Source organism: Leguminivora glycinivorella, chromosome 2, assembly GCF_023078275.1.
Source record: "Leguminivora glycinivorella isolate SPB_JAAS2020 chromosome 2, LegGlyc_1.1, whole genome shotgun sequence".
Classification (NCBI taxonomy): domain Eukaryota; kingdom Metazoa; phylum Arthropoda; class Insecta; order Lepidoptera; family Tortricidae; genus Leguminivora; species Leguminivora glycinivorella.
Window position 1 is genome coordinate 1691433 of NC_062972.1, and position 15631 is coordinate 1707063.

Sequence of the window (15631 nt, forward strand, 5' to 3'; positions counted from 1 at the left end):
CACCCGCACTTTAAATGTGCTATTGCACGCAGGCGGAACGTGAGTTATAGAAAAATCGTTCTCCCAAGGGAATAATGAAATTTCTTGTACCGTACTTAACTTTTTTACATCTAATTACATATTTTTTACATTGCGAGTGTGATGAAAAACATTGTGTGTAACTCGGGGAGTATGAATATTACTAACTAGAGACTTTAAATCTTAACTTACTCTCATTAGTAATATTCAACTTCCTCCCCTTGTTGTAGAATGTACCATTATCTCCTACTATTGAATGCTGTAATAATAATAAAACAGTGTGCAATACAGTCACTGAACTAGCTGTATTCACTCCACTGAAATGTATTAGTAGATTAGATGACTGATTTTAAAAATAAAGTTTTCTTTCATTTTCTTTCATAAGTATACACAAGGATTATTTTCCATGCTCATATCATAAATAAATATTTAAACCATAGTCATTGTTCTTAAGAGATATCTTCTTCACGACCGTATTACTCCGTATAGTCAAGTGTAAAAATACGGGTGTACAAAATTTGTTTAAAAATATAGCCCAGATATAACGCTAGCGTCCAACAACGCAAGTAATAAAGTTAGTTCATGGCATGTCTCTGGGGAGATTTCTTTATCGGACCATAGATATATATGCTTTAGGTATACCACTAAAATCAAAGTAGAAGTTATACTAAAACGGAATCCCAGGAATACCAACTGGTTATCGTTCAAGGATGACCTTAAGGTGGACCTGGGAAACCCCAATGGTAAGCTAAACTCTATTATTGACATAGAACTTGAAGCTGACAAAATAGGGCAAGCCGTTCATACGGCTTGGACAAATAACTGCCCGGAAAAGAAAATCCTGGCGAAGAAGGTACCCTGGTGGAATCCGGAGATAGCAAAACTCAGGAAAGAAACTAGGGCTGTCTTCAACGATGCCAAAAGAAGTAATGATTTTGAGCTCTACGCGCGAAAACTCACAGAGTATAGCAAGGCAGTGAGGAAAGCGAAAAGGAAAGCGTGGAAAAACCACTGCGATCAAATCGGTTCCATTCCGGAAGGCATGAGACTCACGAAGGCACTAGCCACAACGAAGTCAGTCCCACTCACCTCTATTAGAAGGAGTGATGGTGGAATGACTGAAACGGGGCTAGAGACCCTCAAGGTGATGTGTGCCACACATTTTCCAGGCTCGATAATAAATCAGAGTGTACCAGACGATGAACCAATTAGTGTTACGGAACAGTGCACTCGCACGACCAGGCATAATTGGGACACGTCGAAAAAGGTAGTAGACCACAACAAAATACAATGGGCATTATCGACATTTCAGCCATATAAAGCCCCGGGGCCAGATGGAATCTACCCCATACTACTACGAGAAGGCGCTAACGTACTTATACCCCACTTGAGTAGACTGTACAAAGCGTGTATTGCCTTCGGACATGTACCACGTGCATGGAGGTTAGTAAAGGTAACATACTTGCCCAAACCAGGCAAAGAGGATTACACAGAAGCCAAATCATATAGGCCCATAAGTCTATCATCATTTCTCCTTAAAACTTTGGAGAAACTGGTGGACAGACACATCAGGGATGGTCCGCTCAAGAGACATCCACTACACCGCTTGCAATGTGCATACCAGCCGGGCAAGTCCACGGAGACAGCACTACACCTGGTGACAACTAGAGCGGAGCAGGCCATAGAAAACAAAGAACTATGTCTTGCTGCATTTCTGGATGTCGAAGGTGCCTTTGATCGCACCACATATGGTGCAATCAATAATGCTGCACTCAAACATGGCATAGAACCTACCATCTGCCGCTGGATAGGTAATATGTTGAACAGCCGGCTAATTAAGTCCTCCCTCATGGGGGAAGAATTACTAGCCACAGCAACAAAAGGTTGTCCACAAGGTGGGGTTCTCTCTCCGACTCTATGGAGCCTGGTAGTGAACTCACTTTTGGAAGAACTAAATAAGGGCCCAGTATATACAGTGGGTTATGCAGATGATTTAGTGATACTCATAAACGGGAAATTCCCGGGAACGGTGTCAGAAATCATGAATACAGCACTGAGGCAAGTGGAGAGGTGGTGTAACCACCAACAACTCTCCATCAATCCAGGCAAAACAGTGGTAGTACCGTTTACCAGGAAAAGGGCCCTTACTGGCATGGAGCAACTAAGGCTCTATGGAAGGGTACTTGAACTTTCCAATGAAGTGAAATATCTAGGGGTAACACTAGACAAAGAACTGAACTGGAAAAGACACGTCGAACTGACCACAGCCAAGGCACTTAGAGTGTTTGGAATGTGTAGGTCAGCTTACGGCAAAACATGGGGTTTAAACCCAAAGGTACTAGGATCTACACCATGATGGTGAGACCTATAATCCTGTACGGAAGCCTGGCCTGGTGGCCAAGGACATTACTGAGCACATGCAAGGATGTCCTCATGAAGGTACAAAGGACAGCATGCATGGCTATAACGGGTGCGTTCAGAACGACGCCAACAGCAGCATTGGAGGTACTATTGGATCTCCCGCCGCTACATCTAGTGATACAGTCTGAGGCACTGAAATCGCTACACCGGCTGGCTTTAACAGGCCTCTGGAGCGATAGCATGCCGAAGACTAAACACACAAGCATGGAATACAACAATTCTATGGGAAGGCTGATGAGTATGGGCTGCGACAAAATGCAACCGAAATTCATCTTCCACAAAAACTTCAAAACCAAAGTCCATACTAGAGCCGAATGGAAGGAGGGTCTGGAGACACCCACCCCTGATGACAACACCATCATCTGGTATACAGACGGGTCCAAGATGGCATCTGGTACGGGCGCAGGCATTTATGCAAATGACTACAGTGGTAGTATCAGCATGGGCAATTATGCCACGGTCTTCCAAGCCGAGACATATGCAATAATTGCCTGTGTACATGAGAATATAGTTAGACAAATCCAAGGTAAGACTATCTATATACTCAGCGACAGTCAAGCGGCACTCAAAGCCTTCACATCGCCCAGAGTTACCTCTAGACTGGTATTAAACGGCATCCAAGCTCTTAACAAGCTTGGAAGGCAAAACAAGGTGCAACTGGTATGGATACCGGGGCACGAAGGCTTCATTGGCAATGAAAACGCTGATGAACTTGCCAAGGCCGGATCTGAAGACAACTTCATAGGTCCGGAACCCTATGTGGGCCTTTCACAAGGAACCATCAGAATGGCTATGAAAGACCAAACAAAGGCTAGTCACCAAAAAGAGTGGGATGCCCTGGTTGGTCTGAAGCATTCAAAGCTCTTTATGCAGAGGGTAGACTCTGGATGGAGCAAAAAGCTAGGGAAGCTAGGCAAAAGACAACTCCAAATTATAACGGGGGTGTTCACAGGCCATTACGGGGTCAAAGGAATTTTGGCCAAGATGGGACACGCGGACAACACTGATTGTCGCATGTGTGGCGAAGAGGAAGAGACCGTCAGACATTTAATGTGTGAATGTCACGCCCTCGCCAGACAAAGAATGAAGAACTTTGGAGCAGGCTACCTGGCACCGAAGGACTTCAGAGAGCTACCCATGAGCCTCATCATCCGATACGTGGAGATGGTCGAGAAGCTCCTGAATAGCTGAAGGATCTTAGGATCGTAGGGGGTAATTGCACAAAAGATCCCGATGGGTCGAAGTGTATCCGTAAGGGCCCCCGCAGATTTAAGATAAGATAAGATAAGATAGCCCATGTCTCTTAACTTTTCGTATGCGACTGTCAAGAAGTTGTTATTCACATAAAAACTGTAATACATAACCTAACCACAAAATTATTTTGAAAAACCCCCGACCGTGACATAGTGGACCGATTTTCATGAAACATGGCTAAGAACACTCCCGACTAACTCAGATTTCAGACGAAAAAAAAAACTCAAAATCAGTTCATCCGTTCGGGAGCGACGATGCCACAGACAGACACACACACAGACAGACAGACAGACAAACAGACAGACAGACAAACTTATAACACCCCGTCGTTTTTGCGTCGGGGGTTAAATACTAATTCATTTGAAACCATACTGCGCAGGATTTCTCAAGCGTATCACAGGCCAGGGTGCGTAGCCGAATGGTACAAACGCTCACGAAACGAAACGCTAGTAGATATCTATCTCTATCGCTCTTGCGTATTGGCGCGACAGAGCCAAACTACCTCTCGCAGCGTTGCGTTTTCTTTTAGCGCAGAAATGCCATTCGGCTACGGCACCTGGCCCCGTAGCCGAATGTGTGTAAATATGTACATTTCAAAAAACCGGCCAAGAGCGTGTCGAGCCACGCTCTGTGTAGGGTTCCGTAGTTTCCCGTATTTTTTTCAAAAACTGTCAAACCTATCAAGCTGAAAATAATTTTCCTAGAAAATCTATATAAAGATCGGTTATAAATGGTTCAAAAGTTAGTTGAAATAAAAAAAACCGGCCAAGAGGGGGGACAGTGTAGGGTTCCGTTTTTTATTTTAACTTTTTACCTTATTATTTCCGAAAATATGAACATTTTCGAAAAAATATTTTAGAAAACCCCTGTTCATTTTTAAATACCTATCCTACAATATAATATCACTCGTTAGGGTTGAAACGGAAAAAAAAACACTATATAAAAAAACATTTTTTTTTATTTTTTATTTTACCACTTTGTCGGCGTGATTGATTTACCTACATATTTGTACCAAATTTCAGCTTTCTAGTGCTAACGGTTACCTACCGATATTATCCGCGGACGGACGAACGGACGGACGGACGGACATGGCGAAACTATAAGGGTTCCTAGTTGACTACAGAACCCTAAAAACATTGTCGTTTTTCCTGCCTTCCGAGGCAAAAAAAAAAGAAGAAGTAAAGAGAAAACCTACAAAGAATATACTATCAAAGGCCTATTATGCTCAGTAGTGGGACTAGTGGGCGATATAGGGCTAATATGATGATGATGACTATAAATATGATATTTACTTAAACAGCAACGTATCTCTCTTTAATGCCACCTAGTAGTAGACTCGTTACATTATCGTCATCTCTAAAAAAAAAGCTCATTCGAGGCCGAAGAGATAGAGAAAAGGAAGCAGACCAGCCGGCCTAGCCAAAATGACAATTGTTGACACTACCGAAACGCAGTCTGGCTCCTTGAGCCGCGCGGCGTTCCCAAAAGACACTTTTACTATTGGGTCGTGTTAAAAGCTCCAACTTCCCGGTCCGCCGGCGCGCCGATCAGGGACGCTCCAGGCCTTCGGCCCTACGCGGAGCTCGGCCTTCGGCCTTCGCTGGGTTTCGAAGCTCCGCGTCGGGCCTTCGGCCCGCCGCTACGCTTATGAAGACACTTTTTATTATTGTTTTGCTTGGGAGCACTGTCTGTACGCAGCTCGGCCTGCGGCCTTCGCGTGCTTGGGAGCACTCTGCCCGCAGCTCGGCCTGCGGCCTTCGCGTGCTTTGGAGCCTCTCAGACACGCTCCGGGCCGAAGGCCCTCCGCGTAGTTACTGTGGGGGTTGTAGGGAAGTTGGAGCTTAAACACGACCCAATAGTAAAAGTGTCTTGAGAAGCTCACGACGGGCCTACGGCCTGCGGCCTCCGACCCGTCGTTTCGCTTCTCTAAGACACTTTTACTATTGGGTCGTGTTTAAGCTCCAACTTCCCGGTCCGCCGGCGAGCCGGTCAGGGACGCTCCGGGCCTTCGGCCCTACTCGGAGCTCGGCCTTCGGCCTTCGCTCGGCTCCGAAGCTCGAACAGATTATTAACTAGTGGCTCTGTGAGCTGTAGACCTTCGCGACATGCTTATATAGAGAACGCAAAGCTGAAAAACATTTAGAGATTGTCACAGTCCAATCACGACAGTGACAGTTTAATAAGTTACTAACGTAACAGATCCTTCACTTGCCCGCAAAACGACAAATACCTACGCTTTATTTAACTACCTACTACTAATAAGTTACTGCGTAAAACTCAGAAGAATAGTAGGTACGTGCCACTGCCACGCAACTACACAGGCGGACGCGTGGCGTCCCTCGGCCACTTGATACCTCGAGACAACTGCTAGCGGGTAGGTAAGGTACCTAAGACAATACGATACAGGTCAATTCTCCATACAAACGCTCTCGACTATTTCTTTCCTGGATTTTGAAAATTGAGCAATGATTTTTTCAACACAGATTATTATTATTTTTATCTGTGTCGGACCGTTTTGATTTTTTTGCTATTTTTATTTTAAAAGACGTTAGAGCCAATCAAAAATTTCTAAAAACAGCCTTTTTCAATATGGCTCAAAAAAAGGTGTGATACTAAAGATCGGTAACAATTAGCCAAAAAATCTAAACGGTCCGACACAGATTATTTCATTGTTATTCAGATTCTCAAATTTCGTTCAGTTTAAATAAGTTTTGAAGGAGGAAACAGTCGAGAGCGGAACCTCGATTTTAAAGATTTTTTTGCAAGATCTTTTAACTGAGTTGTTCTTAATGGACATTTTTTTTTCGATAAATCTAGTTAATAACACTAGTATAAAATAAAACTATGGAAACGGATTAAATCGCGTATAATGAATTTAAAATACATCCCGACGTTTCGAACTCTTTACAGCGTTCGTGGTCAACGGGTGACTGAGGAAAAATTAAAATGTGCAAAAGCTACCCACTTACAAGAAATATTAACGAACCATGACCACAAATAATCTAGATTTCTAAGGCAGGTTCACACACTATTAATAAAGCTAGTTATACAATATTCAAAAAAATTTTACCATTACTCTGTTAAAATTAGCATTAACAAAATTAGTATTTTAGCCTGTACCCTATTTTAGCCTGTACCCTATTTTTGGCATATATAAACGACTTGCCAAAAATTCTAGATCCGAATATAACTTGTATAATGTTTGCCGACGACGTCTCCCTTTTGTTTAGCGCTACAGATAGTATAGAATGCAACTCTCAACTTATGTCAACTTTCAACTCAGTTAGTAAATGGTTAAAATATAACAACCTTGAAATAAATATTAAGAAAACGAAAATAATACAATTTAAGCCTACACAGAAAAAACCTTTAGAATTAAACCTAAACATAAACAACACGGAAATAGAGGAAGTCACTGAATTCAAATTACTAGGCATATTCATAGATTCGGGGGTCAACTGGAAGGCTCATATACAGAATACGAAGACGAAATTGACAAAGTTTATATACGCGCTTAGTGTAATAAAGTTAAATACAGATTATGAGTCTGCACTTTCAGTCTATTACGCGTACATATACTCTAGTCTCCGATATGGTGTGGTCTTATGGGGAGCCAGTACTGATGCCCTGGACCTCTTCATCCTTCAAAAGAAATGTATACGTATTTTAGCAAATATAAGGATTCCTAATAGCTGCCGCCCCTTTTTCAAACAATACGAGCTCCTTACACTGCCGGGTATATACATAATGGAGGCCGTTATCTTCGCACGGAAAAACCCTGACCTGTTTGAGGCTAAAGTAGACACATATAAAACAAGAAGCCAGTATAGAAATAAGCTAAAAACACCTGACTCGAACTTGGCTATATATAGAAACGGTCCCCATTTTTTATGTATCCGCATAGTTAACAAAATCCCTGATGACATCAAATTAGAAAATAATGACAATTTATTCCATAAGAAATTGAAAAGTTTTCTCATACACAAATGTTACTACTCAGTGGAGGAGTTTTTTAATGATGAAACCTTTTAGTACCTAACTTAAAATTTCCAAAAAAACGATTTTTTTTTTACATGTATTTTGAATTTAATTGAAATCATTTATTCCTAAATCGTATTACTCGAATTATATTATGCTATTACCAAAAATTATTATATAACAATTCCACATATCCAAATTATTAACTAACTACGTGGCCTGAAACTTAGTATTAAGCTAGATATAAGTAATTTGTGTGCCCTGACAGGGTGTCATGGAAGCTATTTGTAAAATTTTAAGATCCTATGTACATGACTTATACAAATAAACATCTTATCTTATCTTATCTTATCTAAAAAATAATAAACCAATTAATCTACACAAAATTGACAAAGAAACAAACTGCAAATGTCCAACACCATACAACACAAATGCCTCACAGCCTTCGTCGTGCTTGTTCCATTATCAGATGTACTACTGGATCCCAAGCCGGTGGTAAAGTAAAGCCATCCTCTCTATTAACGTTTGGATATTTCTTGATCTCAATGGCCTCTCGCAACATTCTGGGTATATATCGCTTCTCCTTAGCGAGAACCAGAGGCTTGTCAAACTTTATAGCATGATTGACTTTATCCATGACATGTTAAGAGACTGCAGACCTTTGCCGACGGTGCTTGACATCCGCTATGTGTTCCTTCACCCGTGTGGAAATGCTTCGTTTCGTCTGTCCCACATATGACAGGCCGCACTCACAGTCTAGCCTGTACACTCCCGCGCTTTGTAGAGGAGTTTGACATTTCACAGGCCTCAGGAAAATAAATAAATTTTAAATTCATTATACGCGATTTAATCCGTTTCCATAGTTTTATTTCATGAGTAACTATCGCGGTAACCGAAGACAATATTAACACTAGTATATTTAACTGAAATTCCAAAATTGAAAGGGGGACTCCTTTCCATTTTAGCATTTTCGATCCCGTAGCGTCTTAACGCGCGACCGCGAGCGAGTGACGTAGGCCTGCCAAAAGGCACTAGAACAAGATCTGCGGGATCGGCACGAGACCTACTTGAACTCAAATGATACCACGAGTTCGTCATGCTGATTAGATAGCAGAATTGAAAAATATTCTAACAGTGTGTACAAAAACTACTTATATCAATTTATAAAACAAAAATAATTAAAATATAAATTAGTACATTACGATACAAGTGCGTAAAAAAGGAAGCTCGAAACGAGTGGCGATAAATTAAAACACGACCAAAGGGAGTGTTTTAAATCGACACGAGTTACGAATTTCCTTTTCGCACGTGTATCGTACGACGTTTTTCAGTACAGATGAGCCTCCAAAGTTTCAACCTGGCGTACCTATAATGAACCACTTATCGCACTAGTGCGTAAAAAAACACCATCTGTACTGAAAATATATTTATTTCAAATTCTTAAGTCTCCCAAAAATCTCAACGACGTTATCTTTTCAAATACATATTTAAATACACAATTAGAAATTATGTTTAGGTAATGTAAATAGTGACGAGTGATAACAATCTAAATACAATACATATTAAATAATATTCGCAGAGTAATATCAATGTAGTCGTGAATACGACTCTTCAGGGGCATTACATACAGCTACTTACATATATTAAAACTGGTGTTTTTGTCAATAAAATGGCCACAAATGTAGCCTTCCCTGAAAACGAAGTAAAAAGTGGCAAACATAATGCAAAAGGAGAAGATAAAGTCTATAGTTATGAAGAGGCAATCACTTTGGCAGGTAAGGCATCTTTGTATTAAGATCACATGGTAAATAAATATAACCTGGGACTTAACTGTGCATATGAACTGTCTGTGTGGCATTACTATTAATGATGGCAATATAATAATGATAAAATTAAGACATCCCGACTTCGAACCTGTTCAACACTCGTGGCCAAGAATGTTGAAGATTTTGATTTGCATAGGGAAACCTCATCTCTACATATATTATTTCAAAAAAAAGTGTAGCTTTGCTCAATTATGTATATATTTTTTATGACTGGTGGCGATTCACATTAGTCATTTCTGATCAAGCCCACTGAGTCAATCTAAGATGAAGCCCACCATATTTAAAGACTAAACTAAACACATTGACGACCGGTTTGGCTCAGTCGGTGGTGACCCTGCCTGCTGAGCCGCGGTCCTGGGTTCGAATCCCGGTAAGGGCATTTATTTGTGTGATGAGCACAGACATTTATTCCTGAGTCATGGACGTTTTCTATGTACATAAGTACTTGCTTGTATATTATGTATATCGTTATCTGAGTACCCACACTACACGCCTTCTTGAGCTTACCGTGGGGCTCAGTCAATCTGTGTAAGAATGTCGTACCTATAATATTTATTTATTCATTTATTTACATTTAGTTCCAGCACGTGTTTCGCAGCACAAGCGTACATAATTCAACATGCGAAATTGCGTATATATAAAAATCAGCGTTTAAGAAGCGGGTTGCTGGTTCTGAATGTGTTAAGACGCAACAGGAGCGTAAATGCTAAACTGGAAAGGAGCCCCCTTTCCAATATGGAAATTTTAGTTAATCATAATAGTGTTATTAACTAGATAAATCGAAAAAAAGTCCATTAAGAAAACAACTCTGTTAAAATACAACTGCTAAAAATCTTTGAAATCGAGGTTCCGCCCTCGACTGTTTCCTCATTCAAAACTTAATAAATCGTAACGAAATTTGAGAATCTGAATAGCAATGAAATAATCTGGGTCCGACCGTTTATTTTTTTGGCTAATTGTTACCTATTTGGAATAGCACACCTTTTTTGCGCCATAATCAATAAGGCTGTTTTTTGGAAATTATTGATGAGCTCTAACGTCTTTAAAAATAAGAATATCAAAAAAATCAAAACGGTCCGGCACAGATAAAAATAATTATTATCTATGTTGAAAAAATCATTGCTCTATCTTCAAAAACCAGGGAGAAAATAGTCGAGAGCGTTTGTATGGAGAATTGACCCCTCCTGTTGCGTCTTAAGAGACTTTTTTTCTCTTCTTATTAGGCAATGGCCGCTACACATACGGACTGCTGGCGGTGGCGAGCCTCACCATCTTGGCGATGGGCTGTGACATGTTTGGCTTCTCCGTGATAGTGGTCGGAAGCCAGTGCGATCTACAGCTCACGTCTGGCCAGAGGAATGTACTCATTTCCATGCCTTTTCTTGGTAAGACCAATTAATTTGAAATAATACTTGGGAGTTTAGACCCAATGTCGTTTAAGATTTTCATTTTGGAGTACCTACCACGACAGGGACAGATTGGCCACAAATGAAGCCTTCCCTGAAATCGAAGTAAAAATTGGCAAACATAATGCAAAAGGCGATGATAAAGTCTATAGTTATGAAGAGGGAATCACTTTGGCAGGTAAGGCATCTTTGTATTAAGATCACTTGGTAAATAAATATACACTGGGACTTACCTGTGCATATGAACTATGTGGCATTACTATTGATGATGGCAATATAATAATGATAAAATTGAGACATCCCGACTTCGAACCTGTTCAACACTCGTGGCCAAGAATGTAAGACCAAAATTAATTTGAAATAATACTTGGGAGTTTAGACCCAATGTCGTTTAAGATTTTCATTTTGGAGTACCTACCACGACAGGGACAGATTTTCAACGCACTTACTTAGTCATGCACCTAACTAAGTATGAAAAGACATTTTTCTTCTGAAACGTGGACCGTATATCGTCGCCACATCCGCGCATTAGACCGATTCCACCTTAAATGCCTTCGCAAAATCTTAAAGATCAGCTGGTCCGATCGTGTACGGAACACCGAAGTTTTGCGGAGAGCCAAAGTAGGTGGGATCGAAGTTTATATTATGCGACGACAACTTCGTTGGGGCGGCCACGTTTCAAGAATGGCTGAGGGTCGGGTGGCTAAGCGCATCTTTTACTCGGAGCTAGAGGAGGGCAAGCGAAAGCATGGCGGGCAACTCCTCAGGTATAAAGATGTGCTTAAACGCCACATGAAGAGCTGTGACATTGACCCGTTTCTCTGGGAGAAGCAAGCCGCCGACCGCCCTGGGTGGAGATCTTTTGTCGCTAAGAAAACAAATGACTTTGAGTCCCGTCGACTTTTAGAACTGGATATCCGACGGGATGAGCTGAAGGCCCGCCCACCTGCGGTTATTCCATATAATTATTTTAACGGTGTGCTGTCATGCCCGTCGTGTGCACGGGTTTTCGCAAATAAAATCGGCTACGTGAGCCACATGCGAGCACATCAGCGTAATCAACAAAGGAGTTGAAAACAGTCACCATGGTCGGATACGGCCGGGAGAGATATTTATATACACCGGTGCGAGATAACATTTGTAAGTCATCGTCATAGTCATTGTCATAGTCATTTATTCATGAACAATTTACATTGTGTGTGAAAAATCTTATATAAAGGTACTTAAAAGTACTTAAAACTACAATAACAAAAACACATAACATGCAATTAAAATTGAATTCAAATAGAAAAAAAAAGTAATAATGTCACAATTACTTAATCTACATTGATACTTAAAAATTCCTCTACAGAATAATAACATTTTTCGAACAAGAAAGCATTTAACTGTTTTTAACTGCATTTAAGTGTAATCATTGTGCAATAAAGTTTACAAATATTTGCACCTTTACTTTACCGATGAAACCATCGGTTGAGATTATTATATTCGATCTACAATTAACTAGCAACCAGATAGTCTGGCTATGTTAAGAAGGCCACCTCAAGCAAACTTCACTAAACGGTTAAATCGATTCCGTAGGAGACAAATCACAGGAACCGCAAAACAACAATGAGGCTTTGCGGGCACTCAAAAAAGTCATATTCAAGATTTATGTGTCTATGTTTATCATATAAAGTGCAGTTACCAAGATTTGAACCCAGAATTATTATCTTCACCGGCAAATAGTTACCTACTAGGCCAGACTGGTAGTAAAACGAATAGGAACTAAAGAATTAAAACCAAAATTACACATATGAAAGAAAAAGTGACCAAGGCCTCTGGTGCCTGAGGCTGGAATCAAACCAGCGTACTCTGCAATCACGACAGATGCCTACTTCCGCTCGGCCACCCAGGTCACAGTTGCTGCAGTCGAAATTATCTCTCACATGAATAATCTACTATCCAAGGACTACTTAGTAGCGCCCACCACGTGGCCAAGGACTAGAAGTGTAGTGTGACTACTTTAAAATAGCAAAGGTTAAAATATTTTCAATAGAAGATAATTTATCTTGTGTCAATTAGAAAGGAACTAAAGAAATTCACGTGTGTCTCCAGGTCCAGTAGTCATGTCTTACCCATGGGGCTTCATCAGCGATACGCGGGGACGACGAAAATGTCTCCTTCTGGCAATGAGCGGTGGCTTCCTAGCCTCGGTCGTCAGCGCACTATCTCCAAACTGGATCGTGCTGGCTGTACTCCGATTTGTGAGTACCAGTTGGTAAGACTGCTGATTTTGTTTATTCTGACATTGATTTACATGACAGCGACTTGGCTGATGTATTGAGATGCGTTTTAATTTTTAATAATTAGATTTGAAATGATATCTACTTGATGCATTAAGTGCTTGGTCACACCCGCTTGTATGAAACAATAATTGAAATCAGAAACTAACGAAGTTTAAATGAAATAATAAAGTCTGTACGGGACAGGAAAATTTTGTCAATAATCATCATAATCACACAATCAAGTCGTACGCAGGAGCTAGTTATTTAACACATTCGCTACCCGACAAAAAATGGCGCACTATGTCAGAAACCGGTCGTAATTTATAACCGCCCGCCTCGCCTCGAGAATCTGTCCAGCGGGATTACCGGTATCTGAGCAAAGTTCATGAGTGCCCACGAGGCGGGTACTTGGTTGCGAAAGTGTTGTAATAAAACCTTTCCTTTTCAGCTGCAGCTGCGCGCAGTCATCGACGTACGCGCTGATGGGCGAGTCGAGCTCACAACGCGTGCGCGGAAGTTACATGCTCTTCATGACAAGCGTGCTAATGCTCACACCCACCTGCTACTTCGGTAAACTGTTCATTACGTAAACTGTGAATCTGGTAAAGGTGTCGAAGTCGTCCCGCCATCTTCGCCTAGGCCTGCCACGTCCCCGCTTCTTTGTCGGCATCCGCTTGGTGGTTATTAGCCCACCTATCCTTATGCATGCGGCAGACGTGGCCTGCCCAGTCAGTCCCACTTGAATTTACTTAAATTAACAAAATTTCATGATTCTTACGGGATGAAAGTGTTGCCACCGAAGTCAAAACGGTTGAAACGCTCATCATCGGAAGCGGTACAACCGTGGGTTGGACTTAGCCTGGTCCAGCAAGTCTCTCGCTCGCTTTTCTTCTGTAATATCTCCTCTCCCGCTTCTCAATAATCTGTTCGACGCCGTCCAAGTACCTGAGTCTGGGTCTGCCATTGCCTCTGCGATTACCCAATTGGTCTTCTAGAAGGCGTTTGGTTACTCTGGCTACATGATATGGTCTATACCTATTACCTACGCCTTTTGGCATAAATTATGTGATACCATTCCAACCAAAAAAAATTCAGTCTAATTGAGAACCTCCTCCTTTTTTTGAAGTCGGTTAATTATCTTATCACCGACAAAAGACCATGACTTTGAACAATTTTGTTTTGTGTACAAGGTTTTAACACTCTTATGAACTCTTATCAGTATTTACATATACAAAAAAATTGCAAACGTAATGTCGCACAGCTTACCCTGTACGTGGAGGAACACTGATTATAATTATAATTACTTATCTAACTAAACATTCATAATTATATTTATATAACCGTTTTTATGAATGAATAAAACTGGAAAGTCAACATGCTCGAATATGTATGAAAGAACTTTGCAATCTTGATGAAATTGTAGGTATTAACTAACTACTCTCATCTGTCTGTTGTGATAAAATTTATGCAAATAACTATACCTTTAACATGTTCAAAGACATTGATAAGAAGATAGAAATAAAATCTGATTCAGCCAAAGTCATTGGTATTTTCAATATTTTTCCTTCGTGTTTTCACGGCAACTCACGAACGTCAAACGTGTCATGTTATTTCAATGTTATGTCGTGTTTAGTTTTCAATCAGTCTCAGTACAAGATCCTTACTTTGTAGATACTCCGCGAATTCGCACGAAGCGCTTTGCTTCTTTTCTTTTCTTATTCACACTGCCAAGAAGTGGAATTCCTTTCCGGCGCCTAAGTATATTTCCGAGCTCATATAACATGGCAACCTTCAAATCATGGGTGAACAGGCATCTTCTGAGCGAGCTCACTGAGCTCACTCCATCGTAGACCACGTCTTTGCCTTTGGCTAGTCTGTGGCCAAGAGTAAGCCCAATTATAATTAAAAAAAAAGAAATACTAACTTTGACCGAACTAGCACGTTGTTAAGTTTCCGTGAAAACACGAAGGAAGAACATTTCGTACTATACCTGTCTAACATTAAACCTTTCAGTGGCGGGTTACTTCATCCTAAACTTGGAGTTTTCCTTGAGCCTGGGTTTCATCAGCTTCATGCCCTGGCGTCTGCTGGTGCTGGTGATGGCCATGCCTATGGGGATCTGTTGTCTGGCGCTGTTGGGCTTCTACGAGAGCCCTAAGTTCCTGGCCAACGCTGGGCGGGAAGACCAGGGGCGGTGGACCTGCTTCAGAAGATATGGAGGAGGAACGGTGGCAAGGATGAGTATCCTGTAAGTTTACGACCAAACACTGTTTTATAAAAAAACCGGCCAAGTGCGAGTCGGACTCGCCCACCGAGGGTTCCGTACCTACAAAACTTTTACGTTACTCACATAATTCTAAAGACTGGGCTAGGCTAGAAGTATAGGTTCTCTAATGAGCATAATTGTGTTTAGCGCCACCTCTCGACGAATTCGCGAACTAATTAGCACAGCTTGCGTGAGGTC

The 15631-nt window shown here is 41.2% G+C and overlaps 1 protein-coding gene across 1 annotated transcript in view; it reads left to right on the forward strand.

Moving 5' to 3' along the window:
* Positions 1 to 9291: 9291 nt before the first annotated feature.
* LOC125234801 (probable polyol transporter 4) overlaps positions 9292 to 15631 on the forward strand; it is a 28249-nt gene continuing 21909 nt past the window's right edge. Inside the window, exons 1-5 of the mRNA XM_048141211.1 lie at positions 9292 to 9446; positions 10721 to 10882; positions 12998 to 13160; positions 13616 to 13737; positions 15181 to 15415. Coding sequence (XP_047997168.1) covers positions 9341 to 9446; positions 10721 to 10882; positions 12998 to 13160; positions 13616 to 13737; positions 15181 to 15415 — 788 coding nt within the window. The 5' untranslated portion in view covers positions 9292 to 9340. The remainder of the gene's footprint in view (positions 9447 to 10720; positions 10883 to 12997; positions 13161 to 13615; positions 13738 to 15180; positions 15416 to 15631) is intronic.